This window comes from Coregonus lavaretus, assembly GCF_964263955.1.
Source record: "Coregonus lavaretus genome assembly, chromosome: 4".
NCBI classification, from domain to species: domain Eukaryota; kingdom Metazoa; phylum Chordata; class Actinopteri; order Salmoniformes; family Salmonidae; genus Coregonus; species Coregonus lavaretus.
Window position 1 is genome coordinate 74,161,496 of NC_139991.1, and position 16,744 is coordinate 74,178,239.

A 16,744-nucleotide genomic window follows, 5' to 3' on the forward strand; every position below is an offset into this window, starting at 1 on the left:
GCTACACCTGACGAACAAACACAGAGTTAGGAGAAAGAACCGATCACCACTAGGGCTCGGGGGTTGGCTCCTTAACGAGTGAGTTCGATAGAAGGTAAAGCAATGGGTTGGCCTCTGGCGTCTGACATGTTCTCAGGGCGAGGGTAGGGATTCACAGGTCTCCTGACGGTAGGTAGCTGTCTGATTGTGGGGGCCATATTCCTAACACACTCAAACCCTCCTGATCAGCCAGAAGTAGTAGTTAACCTAACACAAGTTGATAAAATAATACCTGAGCACAGTCTACGAAGGCATAGGAGACAGCTAGACGTAGGGAAAGGGGAAGTACTAGGGACTGTAGGGAAGGACATCACCATATGTATGTCACCATGTACATCCTGGGACTATGTAGTTGCTCATACCAAGCGGGGGGGGGGGGGATATGTCAATCTCCATACACAGTTTAAGGACAGGTGTAGTATTGTGAAAGTAGGGAATTACAAGAAAATGGCAGTGCGACCCATATAAGGGTAGGTACTGTCTGAAAGTCTGAATCACGCTAAAACAGGTTACAGACCTGACAAGTGAGATATCCTCTTCAACTGGGGCACCCTATAGAGTAAACCTCTCTGAGGGAGGTAGTGAGACCGGGGCTGTGGTGAAGATAGTGCAAACTATAGACCTGAAGGAAGTAGTACAGGTGGAGACGGGGTAAAGAAATATTAACCTGTGGTTGGAATGGATTCAGTATATTGGCAAGAACTATGACTAAAGAGGACTGTTATGCCTGTGGGACAGCCAAACCAAGGTTAACAACTACTCCGTTCCCCTTGACAGGCTTTAACTCTGTCAGGTTTATCCTCCATGATTAAATTGTTCAAGCCACCTGGGAATGTGGTGAAGGAGTCTTGTAGTAACTTGCACTATCTGTATCCCCCGATAACAAAGTCACCCCGACCTAGGTTGCCTCCGTTTGAAGCCTCAGGGGATTCTTATTGTTTTTCTAGGACTAGTAAGATAGGATACAGGGTAGGGCATCTTAGCTCCTGCTCCCACACAGAGAATATCACAACTAAAGAGACCATGACTAATCTCTCCTCTTTGTTGCAGCCAGAGGATTTTAGGATCCAAAACCAGGCCCGTGCTGACATCTGATGTTTGTGTGGTGATAACAGATTGAGAACTCACCTACATACGCAAACAATCAAACGTGTCAGAGACTGGTGAGTTGTCACGTAGAAAGTAGGACCTCCTCCCGGGATCCTTTGATGAAAGGATATATATTGATGGGATAGGAGTACCTCGAGGGGTTCCAGAAGAATTCAAAGCTAGGAATCAGATCGCAGCTGGGTTTGAATCAAGTCTTTTCTGGTGGTCAACAATTAATAAAAACGCAGATTGGATAAATTATATTTACTATAACCAGCAAAGATTTATAAACCACACTCGTGATGCAATAAAGGGATTAGCTGAGCAGACAGCGGCAACTAGCTTAATGACATGGCAGAATAGAATAGCTTTAGATATGCTTTTGGCTGAGCGGGGCAGAGTTTGTGTTCTGTTTGGATCTATGTGCTGTACTTTCATCCCCAAACAATACAGCACCGGAAGGGACCGTGACCAAAGCGCTTCAGGGACTCACCACGCTGGCGAACGAACTGGCTGAGAACTCTGATATTGATAGTTCCCTAAATGGTTGGTTTGATAACATATTTGGTAAATGGAAAACTATTGTTGTAACTATTCTGGGTGAAGTTATAGCTTCTATGGGTATACTTGTTCTTTGTGGATGTTGTCTTATTCCCTGTGTCTGAGGGTTGGTGAGAAAGGAGATGGAGGAGGCGGTTTCCCAACAGATGGTGAGATACGGCCCAATCCCGGACTCCGACCTAAGGAATGAAGGATATGACCTACCAGGCTTGGTGGAGTGACACCCTAGAGGGTGTCTAAAGGGGGCCAAAATGTACTTCCCTGTTTCTGTTTTATGCTTTATTAATCAAGTTAACCATTGTGAATGTTTGTCTTTCCTTATGTGAAGGTTTGAAGTTCCTGGGTGACTTGTAGCCAACCGTTTTGGGTGTAGATGGAAGGACTGAGGGTTTTTATTTTTTATTATCATTATTGCCTATTAATAAAAGTGTGATTCTTTTTGTTTGTATTGTATTTTAATGAGTGACACCCTAGAGGGTGTCAATACGGGGAATCCTAAATTTCCCTGAAATGTCTTATCTTGTGTTTTCTTATTTTGGGTTCACACCCAGTGGGTGTGAAAAGGGGGATTGTGGGGATCTATTTTCTCATAATTGGATCTGGATGTGATGAATAGCTTAGAAGGAATGCATTGGTGATTAAACGTAGAAGGTTTGTACTGTACTGATATAAATTGTTTCACATAACAAGCTGTGATTCATGTGAGGAACGTTAGGGGGTAGGATGAGATAAGAACTTGTGTCTCAAAATACTAGACTACACTGCTTCTTTGTGATCTGTGAACCGTCCTTGAACGTAGGTACATAGAGTACAGTGGAACGGTGTCTATGGGTGCTGACTCTACAGGTTGTTGTGATAACAACTTATGCCTGGCAACAGTGTGCAACAGTGGAGCGCCAAGGGGCTGGGACCAGCCTGAGCGCCAGCGATAGGTTGAGTAAGTCTAAACCACGCTCAGTCTCTACCCTGATTGGCCAGCAGGGAGCAGGAACTATCTCTGTCAGAGTATTTTAAGAAGAACACATAACAATGGCTTAGTTCTCTGTCTGCCCTGCGTGGTATTTCAGTGGACCCGTATATACGAACATCATATTTACCATTGAAGTGGTTTGCATTAATTAAAATACTAGTCTATTTTAGAAGACGTGTATTGACCTCTTTTTGTTCCTAAAACCAGATTTGAATTGACACAACTTAACAATTGGTGACCCCGACGTGATCTGGTAGAAGGGACTTCGCTGGGTATTGTCCGGCCCATTGGACATCTCTGTCATTGAACGGTGTGTTTCACAAAGAGTCCGGACTACTAAAAATAGGTAAGCAGACACCTATTGTTATATAACTAAAGTTCTGCACATTGGCTTTATCCAAATTAATTTTGTGAAACACCTGTCTGATGTAAGTGAACTAAATTATGAAACTATTATGAGTAGATAAGCACAATATTGTGACATGCAAACCTTTGGTGAATGTGATGTTAAACCATGGTACCAGAGAGAATTTGTGCTACCGGCAAGGTCCGTAACTGCGAGAATACGGCAAGGTTCGAAAATACAGGGAATAATTGACTTAAGTAATTGCTATCGGCAAGGTTCGTAACTACGTCAGTACGACTAGGTTCGAGGAATTACACCGGCAAGGTCCGTAACTTCGACGGTACGGCTGGGTTCGGGAAATTTGAGATAATACTGGCGACTGGCAAGGTCCGTAACTTAGGGGTGCGGCTAGGTTCAGCTGAGTACTTTCATTAATTTTTTTTAGATAGGGAGAAAAATAGTAGGCGAGGTTGAATTTGATAATGTAAAGGTAAAATAATGAATAACTAGTATGACTAAACTGAAACGGCGTTATTGATTCTGTTCCTGTGTTTCATGTCTGTACGCTACTCGTGTTTCTTGTTTTGTTCCATCAAGCCGCTGGCCGACGCTGACCAGCGGGGTGGTACCGAGGACCAGAACAGTCGCTTCTCCTGAGATCCGGGGACCGGTCGCCTCTACTGAGGCGCAGGAACCTGTCGAGCTTGCTGAGGGCCGGGAGCCTGACGAGCCGGCTCAGACCTGATTCACACAGTCCCTTCTGAACAGTTGATGTTGAGCTGTGTCTGTTACTTGAACTCTGAAGCATTTATTTGGGCTGCAATTTCTGAGCCTGGTAACTCTAATGAACTTATCCTCTGCAGCAGAGGTAACTCTGGGTCTTCCATTCCTGTGGCAGTCCTCATGAGAGCCAGTTTCATCATAGCGCTTGATGGTTTTTGCGACTGCACTTGAAGAAACTTTCAAAGTCCTTGAAATTGTCCGTATCGACTGACCTTCATGTCTTAAAGTAATGATGGACTGTTGTTTCTCTTTGCTTATTTGAGCTGTTCTTGCCATAATATGGACTTGGTGTTTTACCAAATAGGGCTATCTTCTGTATACCCCCCTACCTTGTCACAACACAACTGATTGGCTGAAATGCATTAAGAAATAAATACATTTCACAAATTAACTTTTAAGAAGGCACACCTGTTAATTGAAATGCATTCCAGGTGACTACCTCATGAAGCTGGTTGAGAGAATGCCAAGAGTGTGCAAAGCTGTCATCAAGGCAAAGGGTGGCTATTTGAAGAATCTCAAATATAAAATATATTTTGATTTTAACACTTTTTTGGTTACTACATGATTCCATATGTGTTATTTCATAGTTTTGATGTCTTCACTATTATTCTACAATGTAAAAAATAGTACAAATAAAGAAATCCCCTTGAATGAGTAGGTGTGTCCAAACTCTTGACTGGTACTGTATGTCACTGGTTCCTTCCCTAGGCGTTATTGAGTCTGTTCCTGTGTTTCATGTCTGTACGTGTTTCTTGTTTTGTTTCATTTATTATTAAATTCACTTCCTGTACTTGCTTCCCGACTCCCAGCGTACACGTTACATACAGTGCCTTCGGAAAGTATTCAGACCCCTTGACTTTTTCCACATTTTGTTACGTTACAGCTTGACTTTTTCCACATTTTGTTACGTTACAGCCTTATTCTAAAATGGATTATATAAAAAAATCATCAATCTACAAACAATAACCCATAATGACAAAGTAAAAACATGTTTTTTAATAAAAAATAAAAAACAGAAATATCTTACATATGTATTCAGACCCTTTGCTATGAGACTCGAAATTGAGCTCAAGTGCATCCTGTTTCCATTGATCATCCTTGATGGTTCTACAACTTCATTGGAGTCCACCTGCGATGAATTCAATTGATTGGACATGATTTGGAAAGGAACACACCTGTCTATATAAGGTCCCACAGTTGACAGTGGATGTCAGAGCAAAAACCAAGCCATGAGGTCGAAGGAATTGTCCATAGAGCTCCAAGACAGGATTGTGTCGAGGCACAGATCTGGGGAAGGGTACCAAAACATTTCTGCAGCATCGAAGGTCCCCAAGAACTCAGTTTGGCCTCCATCATTCTCAAATGGAATAACTTTGGAACCACCAAGACTCTTCCTAGAGCTGGCTGCCCGGCCAAACTGAGAAGTCGGGGGAGAAGGGCCTTGGTCAGGGAGGTGACCAAGAACCCAATGGTCACTTAGACAGAGCTCTAGAGTTCCTCTGTGGAGATGGGAGAACCTTCCAGAAGGACAACCATCTCTGCATCACTCCACTAATCAGGGCTTTATGGTAGAGTGGCCAGACTCCTCAGTAAAAGGCACATGACAGCCCACTTGGAGTTTGCCAAAAGGCACCTAAAGACTCTCAGACCATGATAAACAAGATTCTCTGGTCTGATGAAACCAAGATTGAACGCTTTGGCCTGAATGCAAAGCGTCACGTCTGGAGGAAACCTGGCAACACTGGGGATGTTTTTCAGCGGCAGGGACTGAGAGACCAGTCAGGATTGAGGCAAAGATGAATGGAGCAAATTACAGAGAGATGCTTGATGAAAACCTGCTCCGGAGCGCTCAGGACCTCAGACTGGGGTGAAGGTTCACCTTCCAACAGGAAAACGACCCTAAGCACACAGCCAAGACAACGCAGGAGTGGCTTCGGGACAAGTCTCTGAATGTCTTTGAATGGCCCAGCCAGAGCCCTGACTTGAACCCGATCGAACATCTCTGGAGAGACCTGAAAATAGCTGTGCAGCAACGCTCCCCATCCAACCAGACAGAGCTTGAGAGGATCTGCAGAGAAGAATGGGAGAAACTCCCCAAATACAGGTGTCCCAAGCTTGTAGCGTCATACCCAAGAAGACTCCAGGCTGTAATCGCTGCCAAAGGTGCTTCAACAAAGTACTGAGTAAAGGGTCTGAATACTTATGTAAATGTAATATTTCAGTTTTTGATTTTGTAGTAAATTAGCAAATATTTCTGAAAACCTGTTTTTGCTTCGTTATTATGGGGTATTGTGTGTAGATTGATGAGGGGAAAAAACAATTTAATACATTTTAGAATAAGGCTGTAACGTAACAAAATGTGGGAAAAGTCAAGGGGTCTGAATACTTTCCGAAGGCACTATATCTTTACTTCTAACTGGTTTGGATCCTGATTTACTTCTAGCCAAAGGTTCGAGGCAGGGGCGACCAACCCTCCTCCGGGGGAGCTACTGGCTTTTGTTCCATCCCTGCTCTAACCCACCTGACTAATAAGCAGTGGTCCATCAGGACCTGAATCAGGTGGGTTAGAGCAGGGCTGGAACAAAAGCATGCCAGTAGTTCACCACGAGGGAAATAAAAACCGTACAAAACTCTAAGTCTATCAGGCCCATCTCCAATAATAATATTTTAATTAATATATATATATATATACATACATACACACAGTGGGGAGAACAAGTATTTGATACACTGCCGATTTTGCAGGTTTTCCTACTTACAAAGCATGTAGAGTTCTGTCATTTTTATCATAGGTACACATCAACTGTGAGAGACGGAATCTAAAACAAAAATCCAGAAAATCACATTGTATGATTTTTAAGTAATTAATTTGCATTTTATTGCGTGACATAAGTATTTGATACATCAGAAAAGCAGAACTTAATATTTGGTACAGAAACCTTTGTTTGCAATTACAGAGATCATATGTTTCCTGTAGGTCTTGACCAGGTTTGCACACACTGCAGCAGGGATTTTGGCCCACTCCTCCATAGAGACCTTCTCCAGATCCTTCAGGTTTCGGGGCTGTCGCTGGGCAATACGGACTTTCAGCTCCCTCCAAAGATGTTCTATTGGGTTCAGGTCTGGAGACTGGCTAGGCCACTCCAGGACCTTGAGATGCTTCTTACGGAGCCACTCCTTAGTTGCCCTGGCTGTGTGTTTCGGGTCGTTGTCATGCTGGAAGACCCAGCCACGACCCATCTTCAATGCTCTTACTGAGGGAAGGAGGTTGTTGGCCAAGATCTCGCGATACATGGCCCCATCCATCCTCCCCTCAATACGGTGCAGTCGTCCTGTCCCCTTTGCAGAAAAGCATCCCCAAAGAATGATGTTTCCACCTCCATGCTTCACGGTTGGGATGGTGTTCTTGGGGTTGTACTCATCCTTCTTCTTCCTCCAAACACGGAGAGTGGAGTTTAGACCAAAAAGCTCTATTTTTGTCTCATCAGACCACATTACCTTCTCCCATTCCTCCTCTGGATCATCCAGATGGTCATTGGCAAACTTCAGACGGCCCTGGACATGCGCTGGCTTGAGCAGGGGGATCTTGCGTGCGCTGCAGGATTTTAATCCATGACGGCGTAGTGTGTTACTAATGGTTTTCTTTGAGACTGTGGTCCCAGCTCTCTTCAGGTCATTGACCAGGTCCTGCCTTGTAGTTCTGGGCTGATCCCTCACCTTCCTCATGATCATTGATGCCCCACGAGGTGAGATCTTGCACGGAGCCCCAGACCGAGGGTGATTGACCGTCATCTTGAACTTCTTCCATTTTCTAATAATTGCGCCAACAGTTGTTGCCTTCTCACCAAGCTGCTTGCCTATTGTCCTGTAGCCCATCCCAGCCTTGTGTAGGTCTACAATTTTATCCCTGATGTCCTTACACAGCTCTCTGGTCTTGGCCATTGTGGAGAGGTTGGAGTCTGTTTGATTGAGTGTGTGGACAGGTGTCTTTTATACAGGTAACGAGTTCAAACAAGTGCAGTTAATACAGGTAATGAGTGGAGAACAGGAGGGCTTCTTAAATAAAAACTAATAGGTCTGTGAGAGCCAGAATTCTTACTGGTTGGTAGGTGATCAAATACTTATGTCATGCAATAAAATGCAAATGAATTACTTAAAAATCATACAATGTGATTTTCTGGATTCCGTCTCTCACAGTTGAAGTGTACCTATGATAAAAATTACAGACCTCTACATGCTTTGTAAGTAGGAAAACCTGCAAAATCGGCAGTGTATCAAATACTTGTTCTCCCCACTGCATATATATACAGTGGGGAAAATAAGTATTTGGTCACCTACAAACAAGCAACATTTCTGGCTCTCACAGACCTGTAACTTCTTCTTTAAGAGGCTCCTCTGTCCTCCACTCGTTACCTGTATTAATGGCACCTGTTTGAACTTGTTATCAGTATAAAAGACACCTGTCCACAACCTCAAACAGTCACACTCCAAACTCCACTATGGCCAAGACCAAAGAGCTGTCAAAGGACACCAGAAACAAAATTGTAGACCTGCACCAGGCTGGGAAGACTGAATCTGCAATAGATAAGCAGCTTGGTTTGAATAAATCAACTGTGGGAGCAATTATTAGGAAATGGAAGACATACGAGACCACTGATAATCTCCCTCGATCTGGGGCTCCACGCAAGATCTCACCCTGTGGGGTCAAAATGATCACAAGAACGGTGAGCAAAAATCCCAGAACCACACGGGGGGACCTAGTGAATGACCTGCAGAGAGCTGGGACAAAAGTAACAAAGCCTACCATCCGTAACACACTACGCCGCCAGGGACTCAAATCCTGCAGTGCCAGACGTGTCCCCCTGCTTAAGCCAGTACATGTCCAGGCCCGTCTGAAGTTTGCTAGAGTGCATTTGGATGATCCAGAAGAGGATTGGGAGAATGTCATATGGTCAGATGAAACCAAAATAGAACTTTTTGGTAAAAACTCAACTCGTCGTGTTTGGAGGACAAAGAATGCTGAGTTGCATCCAAAGAACACCATACCTACTGTGAAGCATGGGGGTGGAAACATCATGCTTTGGGGCTGTTTTTCTGCAAAGGGACCAGGACGACTGATCCGTGTAAAGGAAAGAATGAATGGGGCCATGTATCGTGAGATTTTGAGTGAAAACCTCCTTCCATCAGCAAGGGCATTGAATATGAAACGTGGCTGGGTCTTTCAGCATGACAATGATCCCAAACACACCGCCCGGGCAACGAAGGAGTGGCTTCGTAAGAAGCATTTCAAGGTCCTGGAGTGGCCTAGCCAGTGTCCAGATCTCAACCCCATAGAAAATCTTTGGAGGGAGTTGAAAGTCTGTGTTGCCCAGCGACAGCCCCAAAACATCACTGCTCTAGAGGAGATCTGCATGGAGGAATGGGCCAAAATACCAGCAACAGTGTGTGAAAACCTTGTGAAGACTTACAGAAAACGTTTGACCTGTGTCATTGCCAACAAAGGGTATATGCGGCGCACAATTGGCCCAGCGTTGTCCAGGGTAGGGGAGGGTATGGCCGGCAGGGGATGTAGCTCAGTTGGTAGAGCATGGCGTTTGCAACGCCAGGGTTGTGGGTTCGATAAAATAATGTATGCGCTAACTGTAAGTCGCTCTGGATAAGAGCGTCTGCTAAATGACTAAAATGTAAAAATGTAAATATAACAAAGTATTGAGAAACTTTTGTTATCGACCAAATACTTATTTTCCACCATAATTTGCAAATAAATTCATTAAAATCCTACAATGTGATTTTCTGGATAATTTTTTCTCATTTTGTCTGTCATAGTTGACGTGTACCTATGATGAAAATTACAGGCCTCTCTCATCTTTTTAAGTGGGAGAACTTGCACAATTGGTGGCTGACTAAATACTTTTTCCCCCCACTGTGTATATATATATATATATATATATATATACACACACACACTTTTTTTTGTTGAGTACCTAGTCCTAGACTGGTCCACTTCACTAGTTCTCCACTCTTTGCTGGAGTGGCTAAATTACCCTGGGAAACGTTCCCTTGGAGAGGCTTTTTAACAGAGCCCATGATAACATGTTCAACAACGCACACACACACACATACACTGGGGGAGGGGACCAGTTTGAGACACACCAAGCCTATTGTCACTTGTGAAGCGTCACCTAGGCTAACCGACCCCTGACCTAGGCTAACCGACCCCTGACCTAGGCTAACCGACCCCTGACCTAGGCTAACCGACCCCTGACCTAGGCTAACCAACCCCTGACCTAGGCTAACCAACCCCTGACCTAGGCTAACCGACCCCTTAGGTGGCAGAACACACCCAGGTAGAATAGACAATCACACACCCGACACCATTCACACAATCACACACACGACACCATTCAAAACTAGAGAAGAACAAGAACAAAGGATTTTCTGCTGTGGAGGAATCTAATCAGAGATACATTTGCTTCTATTTTTAGACATGGTTTCCAGGGTGTGTGTGATCAGACTAGGAATTGGGGGAGGTAGTGGACACACACACAGCCAATTGTGTGAAACACTGGGGATCACAGTGTGCTCCTTGTTAGAAGAGGGAGCATGTTTCTCAACATTCTAATAGTCAATATGTCCTGTAGTTGATGGATGGGACTGATTTCAAAATGACAACATTTTCAACAACAAAACTGTAACATCTCCTGCCTTGCTTGGGTGTTTACTTCCAGACCTTATCTGCCCTACATAAAACACAGACCTTATCTGCCCTACATAAAACACAGACCTTATCTGCCCTACATAAAACACATACCTTATCTGCCCTACATAAAACACAGAGCTTATCTGCCTACAAAACACAGACCTTATCTGCCTACAAAAAACAGACGTTATTTGCCCTACATAAAACACAGACCTTATCTGCCCTACATAAAAAAACAGACCTTATCTGCCCTACATAAAAAACAGACCTTATCTGCCCTACATAAAAAACAGACCTTATCTGCCCTACATAAAAAACAGACCTTATCTGCCCTACATTAAAAAAAAACATACCTTATCTGCCCTACATAAAAAAACAGACCTTATCACTAATGCCACTTAAATCCTGTGGCGAGCTCTACCCACTCACCAAATACTAAACAAATATTTTGCAGCACAGAATGCAAATAGCCTATAATACCCAGGATATAGTTAGTGCCTTCAGAAAGCATTCATACCCCTTGACTTATTCCACAATTTGTTGCGTTACAGCCCAAATTCCAAATTGATTAAAAAAAAAATTATACACACACAATACCCCATAACGACAAATTGAAAACATGTTTTTAGATTTTTTTGCAAATATATTACAAATGAAATACAGAAATATCTAATTTACATAAGTACTCACACCCCTGAGTCAATACATGTTAGAATCACCTGGCAGCGATTCCAGCTGTGAGTCTTTCTGAGTAAGTCTAAGAGCTTTGCACACCTGGATTGTACAACATTCTTCAAACTCTGTCAAGTTGGTTGTTGATCATTGCTAGACAGCCATTTTCAAGTCTTGCCATAGATTTTCAAGCCGATTTAATTTCAAACTGTAACTAGGCCACTCAGGAACATTCAATGTCGTCTTGGTAAGCAACTCCAGTTTATATTTGGCCTTGTGTTTTAGGTTATTGTCATGCTGAAAGGTGAATTTGTCTCCCAGTGTCTGTTGAAAAGCAGACTGAACCAGGTTTTCTTCTAGGATTTTGCCTGTGCTTAGCTCTCTTCTGTTTATTTGTATCCTAAATGCCGATGACAAGCATACCCATAACATGATGCAGCCACCACCGTGCTTGAACATATAAAGAGTGGTTCTCTGATGTGTTGCATTGGATTTGCCACAAACATAACGCTTTGTATTCAGGACATACAAGTTCATTTCTTTGCCAAATTTTTTGCTGTTTTACTTTAGTGCTTCATTGCAAACAGGATGCATGTTATGTACAGGCTTCCTTTTCACTCGGTCATTTAGGTTAGTCTTGTGGAGACTCAGTTCTCCTATCACAGCCATTCAACTCTGTAACAGTTTTAATGTCCCTATTGGCCTCATGGTGAAATCCCTAAGTGGTTTCCTTCCTCTCCGGCAACTGAGTTAGGAAGGACGCCTGTATCTTTGTAGTGACTTGGTGTATAGATACACCATCCAAAGTGTAATTAATAACTTCACCATGCTCAAAGGGATATTCAATATCTGCTTCATTTTTTTTTGTTATACCCATCTACCAATAGGTGCCCTTCTTTACGAGGCATTGGAAAACCTCCCTGCTCTTTGTGGTTGAATCTGTGTAAATTCACTGCTTGACTGAGGGACCCGACAGGTAATTATATGTGTGGGGTACAGAGATGAGGTAGTCATTCAAAAATCATGTTAAACACTATTATTGCACAAAGTGTGAGTCCATGCAACTGATTATGTCACTTGTTAAGCACGTGTTTATTCGTTAACTTATTTAGGCTTGCCATAACAAAGGGGTTGAATACTTGACTAAAGATATTTCAGCTTTCCATTTTTAATTAATTTGTAAACAATTCTATATAAACATAATTCCACTTTGACATTTTGGGGTATTGTGTGTAGGCCAGTGACACAAAATCTAAATGTAATCCATTTTTAATTCAGGCTGTAACAACAACAAAATGTGGAAAAAGACAAGGGGTGTGAATACTTTCTGAAGGCCCTGTAGATCACTAAACTACTGGGATGAACAGCAGGATGTAGGCCTTTATATTTCCTGTAACACACTACTGATCATTCAGTTCCCACAAAGCCTGGCAAGTGGCAACACCGGACACCGGGGTTGTGGGTTTTGAATCCCACAAGCGCCACATAGTTTACTGTAAGTTGCTTTGGATAAAAAGAGCCTGTTAAATGACCATATTACTATCATAAAACAATACGAAGGTTATAAAATGTGGCGAGAGCGCTAGATGTGGTCTATTGCTGGGCCATCCTGGAATGAGGACACACTAGTGCTCTGGGTGTAGATGGGGGGAGTGGTCACGTGAGGAAGTCCTCAGCCAATCTTCTCCTTACTGGATGGGCTCATTTATGTAGGCCTCCCCATCACTGCCTGTTTTAGCAATTTAGTCTAATCTGGGTTAGGGTTAGTTAATCTGGGACACAGAGATGCTCACACAAAAAGTTTCATTCTCACACACTCACAGACACACACATAATCATATACACACAGAATCATACACACATGCTTGAGAACACGCACAGGCTTGGGGGGAAATGCACAACCTAATTTCTCGTAACACATCTTCCTACACTGAACAAAAACATAAACGCAACATGTAAAGTGTTGGTCCCATGTTTCATGAGCTGAAGAAAAAAAAAGATCCCAGAAATGTTCCAGATGCACAACAACCTTATTCCACAATCAACAGCCTGATCAACTCTACGTGAAGGAGGTGTGTCGCGCTGAATGAGGCAAATGGTGGTCACACCAGATACTGACTGGTTTTCTGATCCACGCCCCTACATTTTTGTTAAAGGTATCTGTGACCAACAGATGCATATCTGTATTCCCAGTCATGTGAAATCCATAGATTAGGGCCTCATTAATTTATTTCAATTGACCGATTTCCTTATATGAACTGTAACTCAGTAAAAAAATAATTGCATGTTGCGTTTATATTTTTGTTCAGTGTAAATTATACACCATTTCTGGAGGAAACACATTGTCGTAAAAAGTGAGACTGATTTTCATAAATATTCTAATACAACGATTTTCAGTCACCTATTTTCGGTTATTCGTGCTTTATCAATCTATGCTTAAGGGAAGTTGTTAGCCTGTGGCTAATAGTAGAGAGGACGGCGAAGCAGCTTCCACTTGCGATAAATTGTTTCCTTATTTGAGCAGGGGTGGGTGGGTAAGTATTGCTTTGAAGACCAGAGTTTTTCTAGCTAGTGAAGACCTCTTATTAAAGCACTCCTTTATATCCTGCAGATCAATCCAGTTTCCATCAGTTAATACAGAGTCTTCACCTAAATGGAGTTGTGTTTATGACTATGGACGTGAAAGGATTATTCATAGGGAGAGCCTTGTGATCCTCAGGAAGCCTTTGGTGAGTACATTAAACATAGTTATTCAATAGAACAGTCAATAAACCAACCAATAATTTTAGTGTGAAGCAGTATGTATGGTCAGGGGGGAAGGGAGAGTGAATTGTTGGCTCTGTTACATGTAGGAGAGAGTTACAAGGGTGTCAGCCCTGTGGTCGGCCAAGCTTAGGGTTAGGTCTCAGCCCTGTGGTCGGCCAAGCTTAGGGTTAGGTCTCAGCCCTGTGGTCGGCCAAGCTTAGGGTTAGGGTTAGGTCTCAGCCCTGTGGTCGGCCAAGCTTGGGGTTAGGGTTAGGTCTCAGCCCTGTGGTCGGCCAAGCTTAGGGTTAGGTCTCAGCCCTGTGGTCGGCCAAGCTTAGGGTTAGGTCTCAGCCCTGTGGTCGGCCAAGCTTGGGGTTAGGGTTAGGTCTCAGCCCTGTGGTCGGCCAAGCTTAGGGTTAGGGTTAGGTCTCAGCCCTGTGGTCGGCCAAGCTTAGGGTTAGGTCTCAGCCCTGTGGTCGGCCAAGCTTAGGGTTAGGTCTCAGCCCTGTGGTCGGCCAAGCTTAGGGTTAGGTCTCAGCCCTGTGGTCGGCCAAGCTTAGGGTTAGGTCTCAGCCCTGTGGTCGGCCAAGCTTAGGGTTAGGGTTAGGTCTCAGCCCTGTGGTCGGCCAAGCTTAGGGTTAGGTCTCAGCTCTCGGCTTGGACAGAGCCAACAAAACGCTCAGGATGCTTCACATGCTTTAGCCATAAAAGGCGGAGGGAGGGAAGCCTCACCTCCTATTGTGGCGTATGCTAGATGTACACACACACACACACACACACACACACACACACACACACACACACTGGGGGAGGGGACCAGTTTGAGACACTCGCACACACCAAGCCTATTGTTAGAGTCACCTAGGTTAACCGACCCCTGACCTAGGCTAACCGACCCCTGACCTAGGCTAACCGACCCCTGACCTAGGCTAACCGACCCCTGACCTAGGCTAACCGACCCCTGACCTAGGCTAACCAACACCTGACCTAGGCTAACCAACCCCTTAGGTGGCAGAACACACCCAGGTAGAATAGAGAATCACACACACGACACCATTCACACACCCGACACCATTCACACAAATCACACACCCGACACCATTCACACAATCACATACCCGACACCATTCACACACCTGACACCATTCACACAATCACACACACACGACACCATTCACACAATCACACACCCGACACCATTCACACAATCACACACAAGACACCATTCAAAACTAGAAGAAGAACAAGAACAAATGATTTTCTGCTGTGGAGGAATCTAATCAGAGATACATTTCCTTCTATTTTTAGACATGGTTTCCAGGGTGTGTGTGATCCGACTGGGAATTGGGGGAGGTAGTGGACACACACACACACACACACACACACACACACACACACACACACACACACACACACACACACACACACACACAGCCAATTGTGTGAAACACTGGGGATCACAGTGTGCTCCTTGTTAGAAGAGGGAGCATGTTTCTCAACATTCTAATAGTCAATATGTCCTGTAGATGATGGCTGGGACTGATTTCAAAATGACAACATTTTCAACAACAAAACTGTAACATCTCCTGCCTTGCTTGGGTGTTTACTTCCAGACCTTATCTGCCCTACATAAAAACAGACCTTATCTGCCCTACATTAAACACAGACCTTATCTGCCCTACATTAAACACAGACCTTATCTGCCCTACATAAAAAACAGACCTTATCTGCCCTACATAAAAAACATACCTTATCTGCCCTACATAAAAAACATACCTTATCTGCCCTACATAAAACACAGACCTTATCTGCCCTACATAAAACACAGACCTTATCTGCCCTACATTAAACACAGACCTTATCTGCCCTACATAAAACACAGACCTTATCTGCCCTACATAAAACACAGACCTTATCTGCCCTACATAAAAAACTGACCTTATCTGCCCTAAATTTAAAAAACAGACCTTATCTGCCCTACATCCAGTTGGTAGAGCATGGCGCTTGCAACGCCAAGGTTGTGGGTTCAATTCCCACAGGGGGCCAGTATGGAAAATGTTTAATGTAAATGTACATAAAAAACAGACCTTATCTGCCCTACATAAAAAAAACAGCAGGAGACGCTGCAGGTGTAACTCACCAGGCGAGGGGCAGAATAAAATATATGCCTACTACTTCTGCCAGTGGTAAATCAACCCCTAGGTCCTACCCAAGACGTTTCTCCTAGATCTGAAAGTCAGATGGATGTTATGATCATTTCACCACCTAGCCCTATGGTACACTGGTGGAGGCAAGGGGTCTGAGGCAAGGGGTGATTTTAGGCTTAGTGTAGCAGTCTCTGAGTTGGAGGACACAGGCCACTACAGGCAGTCCACACACACTTAACCCAGATCCTGAGTGTCACATACTTACATTTTAACTAATAAGAGCGCAAAGTGAGCTTAAAAACCTCTAACAAACACTAAATCACGTAGTTAAACGGGTGTGTTCTATACCACAGCACTATACTAAGTGTGACATAAATGACTCAATTCGTTGTGGGATCACTTACCGGCTGGGGCTGCTCGGCAATACAGCAGTTGAAGCACAACCAGAACTCGCTCATGACTTAGCAGTCTTAACGTGTTCCTGTGTCAAGGTGTCCACCAGAGTCTAGTATCCTCACTCCTAGGCTAGGATGATGCTCCAAAGCAGAGTCCCACGATGGGGGGGGGGGGGGGGGGAGGGGGGTTTGGGGGTACCGTAGCCCAAGCCTGGGTGGGGGGGAGCAGCCTGAGAGGAGGCGGCAGAGATCCAGAGAGCCTCTCAGGGCAGCGGGCTCCTGACCGGGTCAGTCACA

General features: G+C 44.0%; 1 protein-coding gene across 1 annotated transcript in view; it reads right to left on the bottom strand.

Moving 5' to 3' along the window:
* Nucleotides 1–16,541, bottom strand: part of cdc42se2 (CDC42 small effector 2) — a 51,885-nt gene extending 35,344 nt beyond the window's left edge. Inside the window, exon 1 of the mRNA XM_084159835.1 lies at nt 16,457–16,541. Within this exon, the coding sequence (XP_084015961.1) occupies nt 16,457–16,510 (54 nt within the window). The 5' untranslated portion in view covers nt 16,511–16,541. The remainder of the gene's footprint in view (nt 1–16,456) is intronic.
* Nucleotides 16,542–16,744: the final 203 nt, after the last annotated feature.